This window comes from Oculina patagonica, chromosome 13, assembly GCF_052425735.1.
Source record: "Oculina patagonica isolate OP01 chromosome 13, crgOcupat, whole genome shotgun sequence".
NCBI classification, from domain to species: domain Eukaryota; kingdom Metazoa; phylum Cnidaria; class Anthozoa; order Scleractinia; family Oculinidae; genus Oculina; species Oculina patagonica.
In genome coordinates this window covers 17,891,140-17,903,989 of record NC_135770.1, presented here as the reverse complement: position 1 = coordinate 17,903,989, position 12,850 = coordinate 17,891,140, and the positions used below count along the sequence as shown (strand labels likewise).

The window sequence follows — 12,850 nt, the reverse complement described above, 5'->3', positions numbered from 1 at the left end:
ACGGACCCGCGCGCAAATTCCTTGGAAAACCATATGAAAAAATTTAAAAATGGTTTAAACAGATCTGAAAACATAAAAGGATACTCTAAATTTTCGATCGCCTTCTGCGATCTTCTTCAGAGAGTGATGGATTTTGCAAGGTTCGCAGAATTCTAATAAGTTGCATTGACGTTATTGTTCGTTGCCCCCCTGGGGAGCAACTAGCGATGCGTAAACCCTTGGGAAGGGCACTCTTTCGTTTATAGTGTTTTTGTCGAGGAAAGAATGTAAAGACTCCAGAAACAGTCTTTTGTTCTTGCTGCTTACACCTGTTTCAAGAATTTCGGCGTAACTTGGATGTATGTCGTGGCCAATTTCTGCATGATGTTTAATCGCGGAGTTGATATTTCCGTTTGTTCCGGGCTTGTGTTCGGCCCCTCGCGATTTCCAGCTTCTTTTGCTTTCCCCAACATATGCAAATGAGCATGTCCTGCAAGTCACTTTGTATACAGTTCCTTTCAACCGCTCTTTATTCGGTCGGTCCTTGGGCTTTTTGAAGATATTTCCTAACGTTCGTTCTGGTTTAAACGCTGTCGTGATGTTTTCGCGGCTCAAAATCCGTCGAACGCGCTCCGACACTCCTTTCACATACGGGGTGGACGTGTATGCCTTCGGATTCTCCTGGGTTCCTGGTTGCGTTTTTTGTTTTGTTTTATTCGCCAGCTGACTTGATGAAGCTCTCGGGATAACCGGTAGCTTTTAAGTCATTAATAACGCGTTGTTTCTCGTTTTGTCTTTGCACGGTTGATGATGGAATGCACTTAGCTCGGTCCATTAGAGTCTTAACGACAGCTCTCTTGCTTTGCCGGCGCTGGGCTGTGTGAATGGAAGTCTAAATACTTGCTGGTATGTGTGGTCTTGCGGTATACACCCACCTCGATCCTACCATCCTCATTAACGGTGTTGTTGGTGTCCAGGAAGGCTATGCTGTTTTTGCCCATTGTTGTTCTAGGCATCTCCACTGTAAACTGAATGTTGGCGTTTATCGAGTTTAAGTGGCTGTGAAAAGTTTCAACACCGTCCCTCTTAATGCACGCATTCGAATCATCGACATAGCGGCGCCACCACTTTGGGTTGAACGGGCGAAGTTTCTAACGCTTTCTCTTCAACTTCTTGCATTACAAGCTCTGCGATCACCGCACTGACTGGCGATCCCATAGCACATCCCGATACCTGGTGGTATTGGGTTCCCTCGAATACAAAATAACTGTTGTGCAGCAAAAAGGAGAGTAGATCCAGGACCTGGCCTTTAGTCAGCTGTGTATGACTTCTCCAATCGTCAGATCCCTCGAGTTTTCGCTGAACGATATCTATAGCCATGTCGATTGGTATGGAGGTGAATAGTGAAACCACGTCAAACGATACGACCAGCTCGTTATCAGCCACTTCCTGTCAGTTACAAACTCTGCAAACTGTTTAGCGTTCTTGACAGAATATTCGGTTTCATTCAGGAGGTGCTTCAGAAGGGAGGCCAGATACTTTGATAGTTCGTAGGTTGGCGCGCCAATACAGCTGTTTATGGGCCTCAGTGGTATTCGCGTTTCTGTGTTTTCCGGGAGAGTGAAATGATCGTTCATTTGTTTAAGTTCCACTTTGTGGATCTTAGGCAAACCGTAAAACGACGCTGGTGTGGAATCAGAGGGGCGTAGTTTCCAGTACTCTGTTTCACTGAGGTTCCCAAGTTCCCACGCCCCTCTGATTCCACACCAGCGGAGTGTGAAAGTGCTACGCTAGGTATAAACAGTGCTACGCTAGATGTAAACTAATGTGCAATGAAGTGAAACAAGGAGGCCAGACATGCAAATTAGTCGGGAACGCGTCTGTCAAGCGTCGAATAACTTTTTTGAGGTATTACTTCCTTAGCTACCATCAAGAACAAACGCGATGGTAAAGTTTTCGCGTGATGTTAATATTAATTTTTTCCTAGCTGCCATTTTTTGTCGGCATGTGTGCACTGAAGTGTAACATAAATACTGTAGTTTAGGGAGGATGCTTAGTTTTGGAGACACACGATTTTGGTGGCGTTTGAAGAAGGGGCAGCAGCTGTTTCCAGTACCTGCTAAAATTTCAAAGGGCTTTGCGTGGCGTTTTTAAAGCAATGGGTGCTCACCATTTAACCAAAAATCCAGAAAGTTTGGTTGGAAAACAAATAGGACTGTAATTTTCCGAAAAATCCGTTAAGAAATTGTGGACTACGTTGGAGGTAGTCATTTCATTTTGGTTAGTACGAACCGTCGGAAAATTCTGTACCATTTGTTCATTTCTTCCGCATCCATTCTCTCATCAAGGGAAAACGATAATCGGAAACTACATTATACATTAATACTCTTTATAAATTCTGACGCTGACTTATTTGAGCGTAAACAACGCTCATAATGTACTCAAGACGTTTCGACCGAGAATCTTCGGTCTTCTTCGGTTGTTATCATCTTGGCATAAAAAACGGCTTTTTAACGGTTTCACATTTGTACGCGCGCGCGAGTGACTAATACAAATACACGCGAACACTGCGCGAGACTATGAACATTATGTAAGTGACTTATATACATCAGGGATGTCTATGTGTTCATTTCCCGCATTCTGGTCCCTCTGCGAATGCCACGCTTCTAGAAAAAGCCTCTTGTGGTAATCGCCTGACTTGTCCACCACCGCTGCATGATTGAAATCCATATCATGGCCAAACGTGTTCGCGTGTTGCGCGATCTTAGAGTTTTTGTCGCAAACACGGACTGCTCTTTGATGTTCTTTAATTCGAGTAGCTAACGCTCTGTCCGTTTGTCCATAATAGGTAAAATTGCAGTCAAGGCAGTTAACTCTGTAAACTACACATCTAGACTGGAATGCTGTGAGTTTGTCCTTCGGTCTGGGGACACGTGTGCGTAACGTGTTAAGTGGTTTAAAGCCAACTTTGACCCCGTTGTTGCGTAGAACTTTTGAGATTCTTTCAGTTATGCCTTTCACGTAGGGTAGAACAACAAACGATGTTGCGGCATCATTTGGAGTGTCGCTGCTGTCTGAGACACGACGATTAGCTTTGCGATGAGAATCACAACTCTTGATAAACGGCATTGGATAGTTATTGTTCATCAAGACTTTAACCACATGCTCTTTTTCTTTGCGTTTCCCTGCGCTTGTTGATGGGATATTTTCCGCTCTCTCAAGGAGTGTATTCACCACTGATCTCTTGTGTTGAGTTGGGTGATGCGAGTTGAAATCTAGATATTTGTCAGTGTGCGTTGGCTTTCGGTAGACGTTAACCTGTATGCGCCCGTTCACTCTAGTTGTTGCGGTGTCTAAAAATGAAAGGCCGTCGTCACCTTCGACCTCACTAGTGAATTGTTTGTGCGGGTTAACAGAGTTAAGGTGGTCATGAAACTCTTGCACATACTCCTTTTTAGGCATACGTGGCTGTCATCGACATACCTGTACCACCATCGTGGAGGATGCAGGGCTGTTGAAATCGCTCGGTTCTTTACAAACTCCATCACTAGATAACATCCATCACTTACATAATCCATCACTTACATAATGTTCATAATGATGGAGTTCTACAAACTCCATCAATAGTATGTGCAAGAGTTTCATTGTGAACTTATTTTCTATGTTGATCAGTAAAAATCCTTAGTACGACATGGGGTTTGTTATCAAGTTCGTTAGTACGTTAATACTGCAAGGTGTATAACCTCAGAGAATTTTTATCAAGTGTGTTTTGTTTTATTAGCGTTTTATACTCTAAGGTCTTGGTATGGGAGATCAAAATTAAGGCAAATTTCTGTTATTATCTGATTGCTTGGCACAGATTAGTACGATACTGAATTGGTTAGGAAATGTAAACAAACATTAAATTGAATGAGAGTAGAAAGGGAGGGACAGGTGGGGGTGAAAGGCTAAGGAGATGGAAAGGGAGGGATAATTAAAATCCATGTTTGGTTATATCACGCAACCTTTGACTTCTGCTGTTTTCTCACAAGAACAAAACTTAAGGTGGGGTTCTACCTGAATTTGGATGGAACTTTAAGAGATTTAAAGAAGGGATTGAAGAAAAGAATGGAAACACCTACAAACAGTTGACCTCCTCGCAAGAGCACTCCGGGTCGTCAGGAGACTGTTTGGTGTCCGTCCACCAATTTTTAACTTCAAATTCAAATTTTAAAATCACATTAAATCTCCAATATTTCTTATTTGTCTAAATTTTACTAATCCTTTGAGAAAAACTATCGCCTCCCAGACATCCCCCAAAATCGTCAAAAAATTAACAAAATACTGCAAAACAAATATATATGGGATAGGTAAAGCTTTTTTGGATTCATTGAAACGCGGCTGAAATGGTTTCAGTGGTTTCCAGCACTTATACTTTGTGTCAGTACTTCTATTTTTCACCAGTTGATATTACAGTAATGGTATGAAACAAATACCTAATCATTGGTCAATAAGTTGTGATCATTTTCTTGACAATAGTAGTTACCTGATTAGGGGTTGTATACTGTTCCATTAAAGTGTAAGGGCTGGAAAATACTGAATGCGTCAGCCACCTAAAGCGTTGGAAAATTGGTCTTCAGGTAAAAAAAACCCGCCTTTATTAAGTATTGCGAAAAGGCTGCACTTTGTTAAGTGTTACAAATTTATATTTTCTAGACGTCTAGTTCAATCGTTTATTTGTATTGTGCGTAATATATTTTTATAAATTGAGACCATTATGTCATTGAGTAATAATGCAATCTTGAAAACATTCCAGATTTTCATTATTAAATAGAAACACGAAAAATTCAAATTTGGGAAAACAAGCCTTTCAAAATGACGTTGCCATGATGATTTCAAGTTACTGGCACAATAACTAATCCTACCAAATTATTGCGAGATAAATTTTAGATAAACGCGCAAAGTTTGGCAGCGTTTGGTTGAATCTTGAAAAAGTTATAAGCGTCCAAAGTCAGCGCGCACCTCAAAAGCCCTTCCCCCCCCCCCCCCCCCGCCCCTGGCCTGAATAGGTTTTATAAGTGACTGTTTTTCCAGTGATTTTTACTGTACTGTACCCTGCCTTTCAAGTCAAAACAGATAGCTAATTATTAAGCGCCCGATTTTAAGCTTCTCAAGCTTCTCAAGCTTCTTGTTCTTTATAATTCAGCGAACAAATTCCAGTCATATTTGACAGGTATGAAGACGCAAAACACAGCTCGAAACGTGCAAATATAATTCACCATTGTGAATTACTGATGAAACAGTTGTCGTTTTGTAAGAAACTTGCTTAAGGTTTTTGACGATTTCTTAATGCTAGACGAGTGAATATTCCAGAACTTTCTTGTACACAGAAAGTTTTAAAATTGAGTAAGATTATCACCTGTTGTATTAAACAAACCGTTTTGTATTAGAGTCCTTTATTTAATAACTAAACAACGCTTTATTGAACTTTTTTAAACAACAATTTTAGTCGTTGTTTTGACAGGTTACTAGCATTGTGGATCTTTTCTCCTTTATCATGTAAATCACGCCTCATTGCTGATTCATAAGGAACCTTTTAACATATATTATTTAAGGTCGCGCAGGACCCTTGCTCATTAATATATTCATTAGCCAAATTTCTTGTTGGAGTGCTGTCTTGTAAAGCTTTAATTCACTACATTTTGAATATCGATTCCTCTAAAATTTAATAAGTATACCCAGGGATGATGGAATTACATCATGATTGTCCTTTTACTGAGAGATGACCGTTGTCTGTGATGTTACAAGCCCTTAAAAGTTTAACTGAAGATAATGCGATTTTGTGTCCAAGTTTTCAGCTAGCACAGCGCACCAAATTAAATGATTATATAGCCTAGTGATAAGTCGTAACTTCTTTTGTGTTCCCACTAGAACGAAATTTTCGATTTCAAAAACTGCTACAAGTTAATGGCTTCTAAGAGAGTAAAAATGTGAAATCTAAACTTTGAAACATGCTATCTTCATTTTGAGAAGGAAATTTAAAAATTCGCTCTAGCCAGAACACAATAGAGTACACCAAGTTTATGTTCCTCGCGAATCAACTCTTGAAATTCTATATCGGCGGGGAAAACTTGGACACAAAATTGCAGGTTTTGAGGCTTCCGAAGACCTTCCGAGTCGATGTTTACAACAACGTGTGCTTTATTTAAAGCTGTGAATCTAATTATGATAATTCGCTATGTTCCAGTGCACGGGATGCGAGGCTGAGAACAATACCGTGTAATTACTTGTACAAAGAACTCTGAGAAAAAAAATTCTCATGAATATTTCGTTTGTTGTCGGCTTCAGTCGTCGCAGTTCGTGCATACTCTTTAAATAAATACATACATAATGATTTCAAGGGTCCTGCGCGACCTTAACGGAACCAACTTCTGTAACAGTTTCTCCAACCTGAAGTAGATTCTGGTTCTGAAGCTGTGGCGAATTGAAACCGTGTTATTTATGGCCTGGAGTAGTGATACCCGTTATACACCAAGAAATTAAAAATTCTATAAAGTAACCTCCATCACGGCGTCGCCATAGCCACTTGTCTGATAATTGATATCACCCAATATGTTTGATCTATTATGTTTAAGCATCAATTAAGCAGCGCATTCTACAATGATTTAATGCCAAATATAGTCAATAAATTCTGAATGGAAACTCACTTCCCGAGGAAAAGAGAGATACAATAGATAGGTTCAATTGTTGTTGATCGTTTTGAGGACCGCGAAGTTATGTTGGCTCTTGAAGCGAACAAGATGGCTTCTCGCATGCCTTTCTTCTAGAGTGCCTGCAATAATATTTTGCCATCAAGCACAGTTCATTTCCCCAGTACGCCAAGTTCCTTTCTATTAACATGAGTACAAACACTAAAATCATCTCTATTTTGACCATAAACTTGATCGGCGTTTACCCCACAGAAGGTTTATTTTCAAAAAATGCATACCGCAGCGTTTTGGAAGACGTAAAAACCTATTCCAGGCGCTGATTTGCCTGTTCCACAGAAATAAACGGTCAGTAAAACAACGCTTTACACCGTCTGATTAGTGAATCTCCCCTGACTTGAATAGCTTAATTCTCTCACCTGTTTGACTCTCAGCAAAGTCCGACACAAAAGGTCCCCCGCACGGCAGCAATAACTACATGTCATTAGGCAAAATTTGCTATATCAGACATTCAGACTTGCGCTTATGCCGAGTTTATTAGCATTGATAATTATACTGAATTTTAAATTTATTGCGCAGCACTTGCTTATCTCTTCGGGATTCTAGCAGAGAAACAAACTTCTAGCGACTGTTCAGTCTTTTGTACTGAAGTCTATAGTCAATTCAAGTCTGCGTCAGTGCTGTAAACAGTGATAGCACAATGGACGAAATTCTGATATTCCTGGGCTCAAATCACTTTTTGCGTTGTTTCGACTTCCATTAAATAGCTATCAGCTAAATAGAGTGAACAGCTGCTCTAAGGCAAACACTTCTGTCGTAAAACATCCATTTTCCTTTGAAAAATTCCGGAGTTAATTTGCAGTAGCATGACATGTTTGACATGTTTCAAGACATAAATGCAGCTCTGAAGGTGAAGCTATTATTCACTGATATAAAACAGCCATGTAAATACGGGAAATGAATCATCAGTCCGATTGAGTGATCCTGGGTGGATTCTGTAGATACCCTCAGCGCAGAACAATGGTGATATCAAACTTTACTGGAGGTGGAAAACAGAGTGAAACACTTGAACACAAGATTTGCTCGGCCAGTTTGACAGACGGAATACACGCACAGCTGATTTATATCTCAGCATTCAACATTTTTCTTTCCATAACTGCATTTCTTGGCAATGCTCTGATTCTAGTCGCCCTTCGAAAGGAGTCTTCCCTTCACCAGCCGTCCAAACTGCTGTTTCGTTGTCTGGCAACAACTGATCTTTGTGTTGGTCTAATTTCAGAGCCCTTTCACCTTATTGCTATGATATCCGCGGCTAACAAAAAATGGAATTTTTGTCGCTACGCACTTTTCACCAATCACATAGCAAGTTATCTCCTATGTTCCGTGACTTTGCTTACACTGACTGCAATAAGCGTGGACAGACTTCTGGCCCTGTTGTTAGGCCTGAGATACAGACAAGTTGTAACTCTGAAGCGAATATATGCGACTGTTGCTACCTTTTGGATTTTTTCCTTTGTCGCGGCAACATCGTATTTTGGAAATCACCAAAAACCCATCTGGTTTGGCTGCATAGTCATTTCATTTTGTGTTGTCACCTCTATCGTCTCGTACTCAAAGATTTTCCTAACCCTACGGAATCATCATTCTCAAGTACATGGCAATATTCAAGAACAACAACAACCAGGCCAAACAATTCCACTGAACATAGCGCGATACAGAAAAGCAGTGTCCAGTGCACTGTGGGTGCAGTTGACATTAGTTACGTGTTATTTACCATTTGGAATAGTCGGTGTTTTCAGTTATATTAACCTGTACTACCTGTCTCCATCGCGTGTTCTTGCTTTGAGCATAACAGCAACATTAGTGTACTTAAACTCATCGTTAAACCCGCTTCTTTACTGCTGGAAAATCAGCGAAGTAAAACAAGCAGTAAAGCAGACAATCAGAGATGCACTTTGCTGCTTATCGAGTTAGCTCATTGCTTATTTACAGCCAACTCTCTATATAAAACTGACATCGTCGGGATCGGCTCCAACTGACCAACTTAAGGCCCGTTTACAAAGGCGATTTTTGTCGCGCATTTCAATGCAATTTTTGTCGCGCCGAAGTTGCATCATGTCGCCGCGATATCGCGGCGACTTCATGCAACTTCGGCGCGATATCGCCGCGAGTTTGCACGCGTGAAAACTAGCGGCAATAAAATCGCCGCGAATCGCAGGAGTTTCGAACCTGTTCGAAACTTCGGCGCGACAAAATTTGCATTGAGTTACGCGACAAAAATCGCCTGTGTAAACGGGCCTTTAGAAAGGTGTGGGTGTTACTTACTTGCGCGTTTGGATTATTCGGTCTTACTTGGTTGGTGACTTCCATATGGAACTCACTTTATCATTGACCAGTATAATATATAGATTTAGGCAAGCCTAAAAGCGGAGCTCCCCATTTATTTAATTTTCACTGGAGCTTACAATGTTTTCATTCTAGTGAATAAGCGGCCAAAGTACTAATGTTTATAGCGGTTTATAGGTTCAAGACAAATTTAAATAGCTCGCGGTTAAACCGAATGTCAGCAGTACGACAAAAATAATAATCTTAAAGCGGGGCAAAATCATTACTCATGGCACGAAAAATTACTTTAGAGTACAGTAAATTATCTGCTTTCTAGCAATAGAAAATAGTTTCGCGATCCTGTAAAAGTTTCGCAGCAGTTTAGTAGACTCCAAAATATCTATTACATTGATATAGGATATATTCAACGTAGATCGCTGAGTCTGTCGGATTAGCTCAATCGGTAAGGTGTCAGTCTGCGGATCGGAAGGTCGTGAGTTCAAATCCCAGAGGGTCAAGTTTTTTTTTTTCTTTTTTTTTTTTTTTTTTTTTTTTTCACCCCGTAGCAATAAAATGGTTTGTTTATTATATCAACCCGATTTAGCTTTTCGATACTCCTTCATGTACGATGCTGGCTTTACAGATAGACACGAAAGTCATCGATCGATTATGACTCTCAAGTGTCCACTTTTTTGGCGGTCGATTACTTTCTACACGTAATTTTCAGCCACATTTTGTTTCATTGTTTTTCTTTTCAAACCTCTTTAAATTTTAAAGGCCGCCTTTATACGGCCTTCTTGCTTCACTATTTCTACCATCAAACTATGGCGGCCATTTTGCGCGACTCCGTACGCCGTACGCGCCCGCGAACCATGCCGCTATCCATGTTGACCATGAAAACTCATTTCGATAGTGTTCCTTCTTTCATGAGTATGGTGCTCTGCTCTGCGGCCCTGCGGGCCGCTGTAGAGCTCCGCTATTAACCTCGCGCTAGATTTTTTTGTGTTACTTTCTTTCCGGGTAGGTTTCTTTTTTCTTTCTTACTTCGAGAGTTCCTTATATGAAACTCATGTTATATGAGGGCAGCATATTGACCTTATGCTAGATTATCCTCTCTCACTTACTTGCGTTTTTGGATTATTCGGTCTTACTTGGTTGGTGAGTTCCATATGGAACCTACTTTATCATAGACCAGTATATTAACCTCGTGCCAGATTATTTTGTGTTACTTTCTTTCCGGGTGGGTTTCTTTTTTCTTTCTTACGTCGTGAGTTCCTTATGGAACTCATGTTATATGCTAGATTATCTTGTCTTCCTTTCTTGCGTGTTTGGATTATTCGGTCTTACTTGGTTGGTGAGTTCCATAAATTATGGCATGTTAAACATTTAGTAGCTGTTATTTTACTGTTATTCGACGGCAAATAACATTTCTACCAGAGAAACAAACTTCTAGCGACTATTTAGGCTTTTATATTGGAGTCTCTGGCCTACGTATAACCGAATTATCACACTCGACAAAATTCCCATATTATTGTTAGGTTCAAATCACTTCTTTTTTTTTTTCGTTTTTTATGTTGCATAAGATAACTCTAGCAAATACAATGAACAGCTGGTCAGGAGCAAACGCTTCTGTGGGGGCGGGGGGAGAATGGATATAGTTCTAACTTTAAAAATGAACATTGGAAACCAATATCTGTAAATATGTCATGGTGAGGATACTCTCCGCTGTAACAGGATCATTAAAATTTTTAGCAGCAGGTAGGGTGCCAGTGCAGCTGGAGGGGCTGTGGGAGGAGCAACGCTACTTTTGCACTGCCCCTACCTGTCCCCCCTTGCTTAGCCCACGAACAATCTGTGAATGGAACTCCCTTCCAGATAATATTGTAAATATAACGTCTGTAAATAGTTTTAAATCTAAGTTAGTTAATAGTTTTTAATATTTTATTGTACTAGTTTTATTTAGTTTTTAACATTTTTAACATTCATTTTAGTTTTTAACGGTTGGTGTGATATCTCTAGATTTTTACCGACCTAATTAAATGTAGATGTAGATGTAGACATTGTCCCATACTTCTTCTTTTCCTCTTCTGATAGATATTTCTGATCATTTTGCATGAAAATCATGGTTCATAGAAGCATTGGAATCCTCTTCACAAGAATCACCCCCAAAAACTGTCGGTCACCGAAAAACAAACATTTACCATTTGAGCTTTCACTACTTTTCCCAGAAAGGTCATAGTAGTAATAGCAAAATCTATGGATTAGCAACATAAGGTAAACCATGTGTTGAAACACAGTTCTAGGAAGATTGGAAAAAAGAATAAGGTGAAGGAAATCAACACCTACATTCCTGAATATGTCATAAATTGTCATGATCAAGCCAAAATGGTAAAATTGTCAAATAAAGTAAGCAATAAGCAATAAACCTACTATCCGGCGCACATCCACAAATAAATTTCAAGTGTTCGCAAAGCCAAATGTATGACAATAATTTTTGAACGTAACAGGCAATGGTACCAAAAATTACAAATAAATGTTCCCGAAGAGCATTTCTTTGAGTTTTCTTTCTTCAATTAAGAGTTCTTGTTTGACTTGTTATATTTCACCAAAATCAAAGCGAAAAATGGCGATAGACCAGGACATTAACACAGGAACGTGCAAATTAAATTCCAAGACATGTTAAACTTCATCCCGGCCGTTGTTAAACATTTGCTTACCTGAACTCTCATTGGTGATCACCATTGAGTTGTGAGTTCACAGTCTATTTCAAGCTCATCTCCCCAGAAAATGCTTCAAAAATTCCTTTTCGGTTCATTTTGATTCCAAGCAGAAATTTCTGCAACTTCTCCCAGGTTGAACTTCACAGCTTGCTTCTAGTTTCAGACACCAGTCTCTACCAGACAAATGTGTCCAATATTAAAAATGGCGAATTTTGAACATAGTTCTTCACTCTTTTCGTCCCGAAAAATTCGCATTCACTTGCTTCTTCCCCTGCAGTCTGACTCGTTTCAACCGTCCTTAGTGATAGTATACAACATGGAGTCATTCGTTTTCCTTTGAAATATACACAGAAAACGACACCGAAAAAAACAGGAAGAATGAGGTATAAACTGCATAATTAGATCCCCATTTAATGAAACGGACTTCCGCCCAGTCAATGACAGAAGGTTTCAGTACACTTCACACTAGCTTGAGTCTGTAAGCCGGTTTTTAAAGCAGAGTTTAGCTGATGTTTAAAATGGCCGGGTTCTAAGCCATTTACAATTTGGCTAAACCCACATCTGAACGTTGTCTACTGTTAGCAGTGTCAAGAAGGCATATTGGGCCGAGAGGAAAAACGTTTTCAAACTACTTGGAATAATCCATTTAGAAACAGATCTGGCGGCCCTTACTGTTTGTTCAACAAGGAAAACAATCAAGAATGTCACGATATCCTTATTGTGAGCCCACCAACTTAAGCAATTGGAAAAAGAAGCTTCCCCCTTAATTTCGGAAGAAAGTTGCTCTCCCATAAAACAGAGATCAATAGGAGTCAACTCATTTAAAAGCATCTCCAACTTAAAGTAGATTCTGGTTCTGAAGCTGTGGCGGTTGTGGAAACCGAGTTGTTTATGGTTTGGAGAAGTGATGCCCATGCTTCGTCAATAAGGAAGTAAAAAGACATTACACTTCCTGTAAAGCATCATTAACACCTGTTTGATAATTACTCCGAATGGTTAGTATACAATAACATGACATGTCTGACATGTTTAATAAAAGGCAGTTCTGTAGGTGGATATATCAACCACTGTTACGAAACCGCCATGTAAAATACAGCCCACCCCAGGAGACATTAGTCCCATTAGTGATCCTGCACCACA

General features: G+C 39.9%; 1 protein-coding gene across 1 annotated transcript; it reads left to right on the top strand.

The window, feature by feature from the left end:
• The first annotated feature begins 6,687 nt into the window (after positions 1 to 6,687).
• LOC144634652 (adenosine receptor A3-like) lies at positions 6,688 to 8,732 on the top strand. The gene has a single exon (XM_078493674.1). The coding sequence runs from the start codon at positions 7,686 to 7,688 to the stop codon at positions 8,637 to 8,639; it is 954 nt and encodes a 317-aa protein (XP_078349800.1). The 5' UTR covers positions 6,688 to 7,685; the 3' UTR covers positions 8,640 to 8,732.
• Positions 8,733 to 12,850: the final 4,118 nt, after the last annotated feature.

Bases quoted from the DNA above. Each gene is read 5' to 3' on its own strand.
- LOC144634652 (XM_078493674.1), top strand. From the start codon at position 7,686: ATGGTGATATCAAACTTTACTGGAGGTGGAAAACAGAGTGAAACACTT.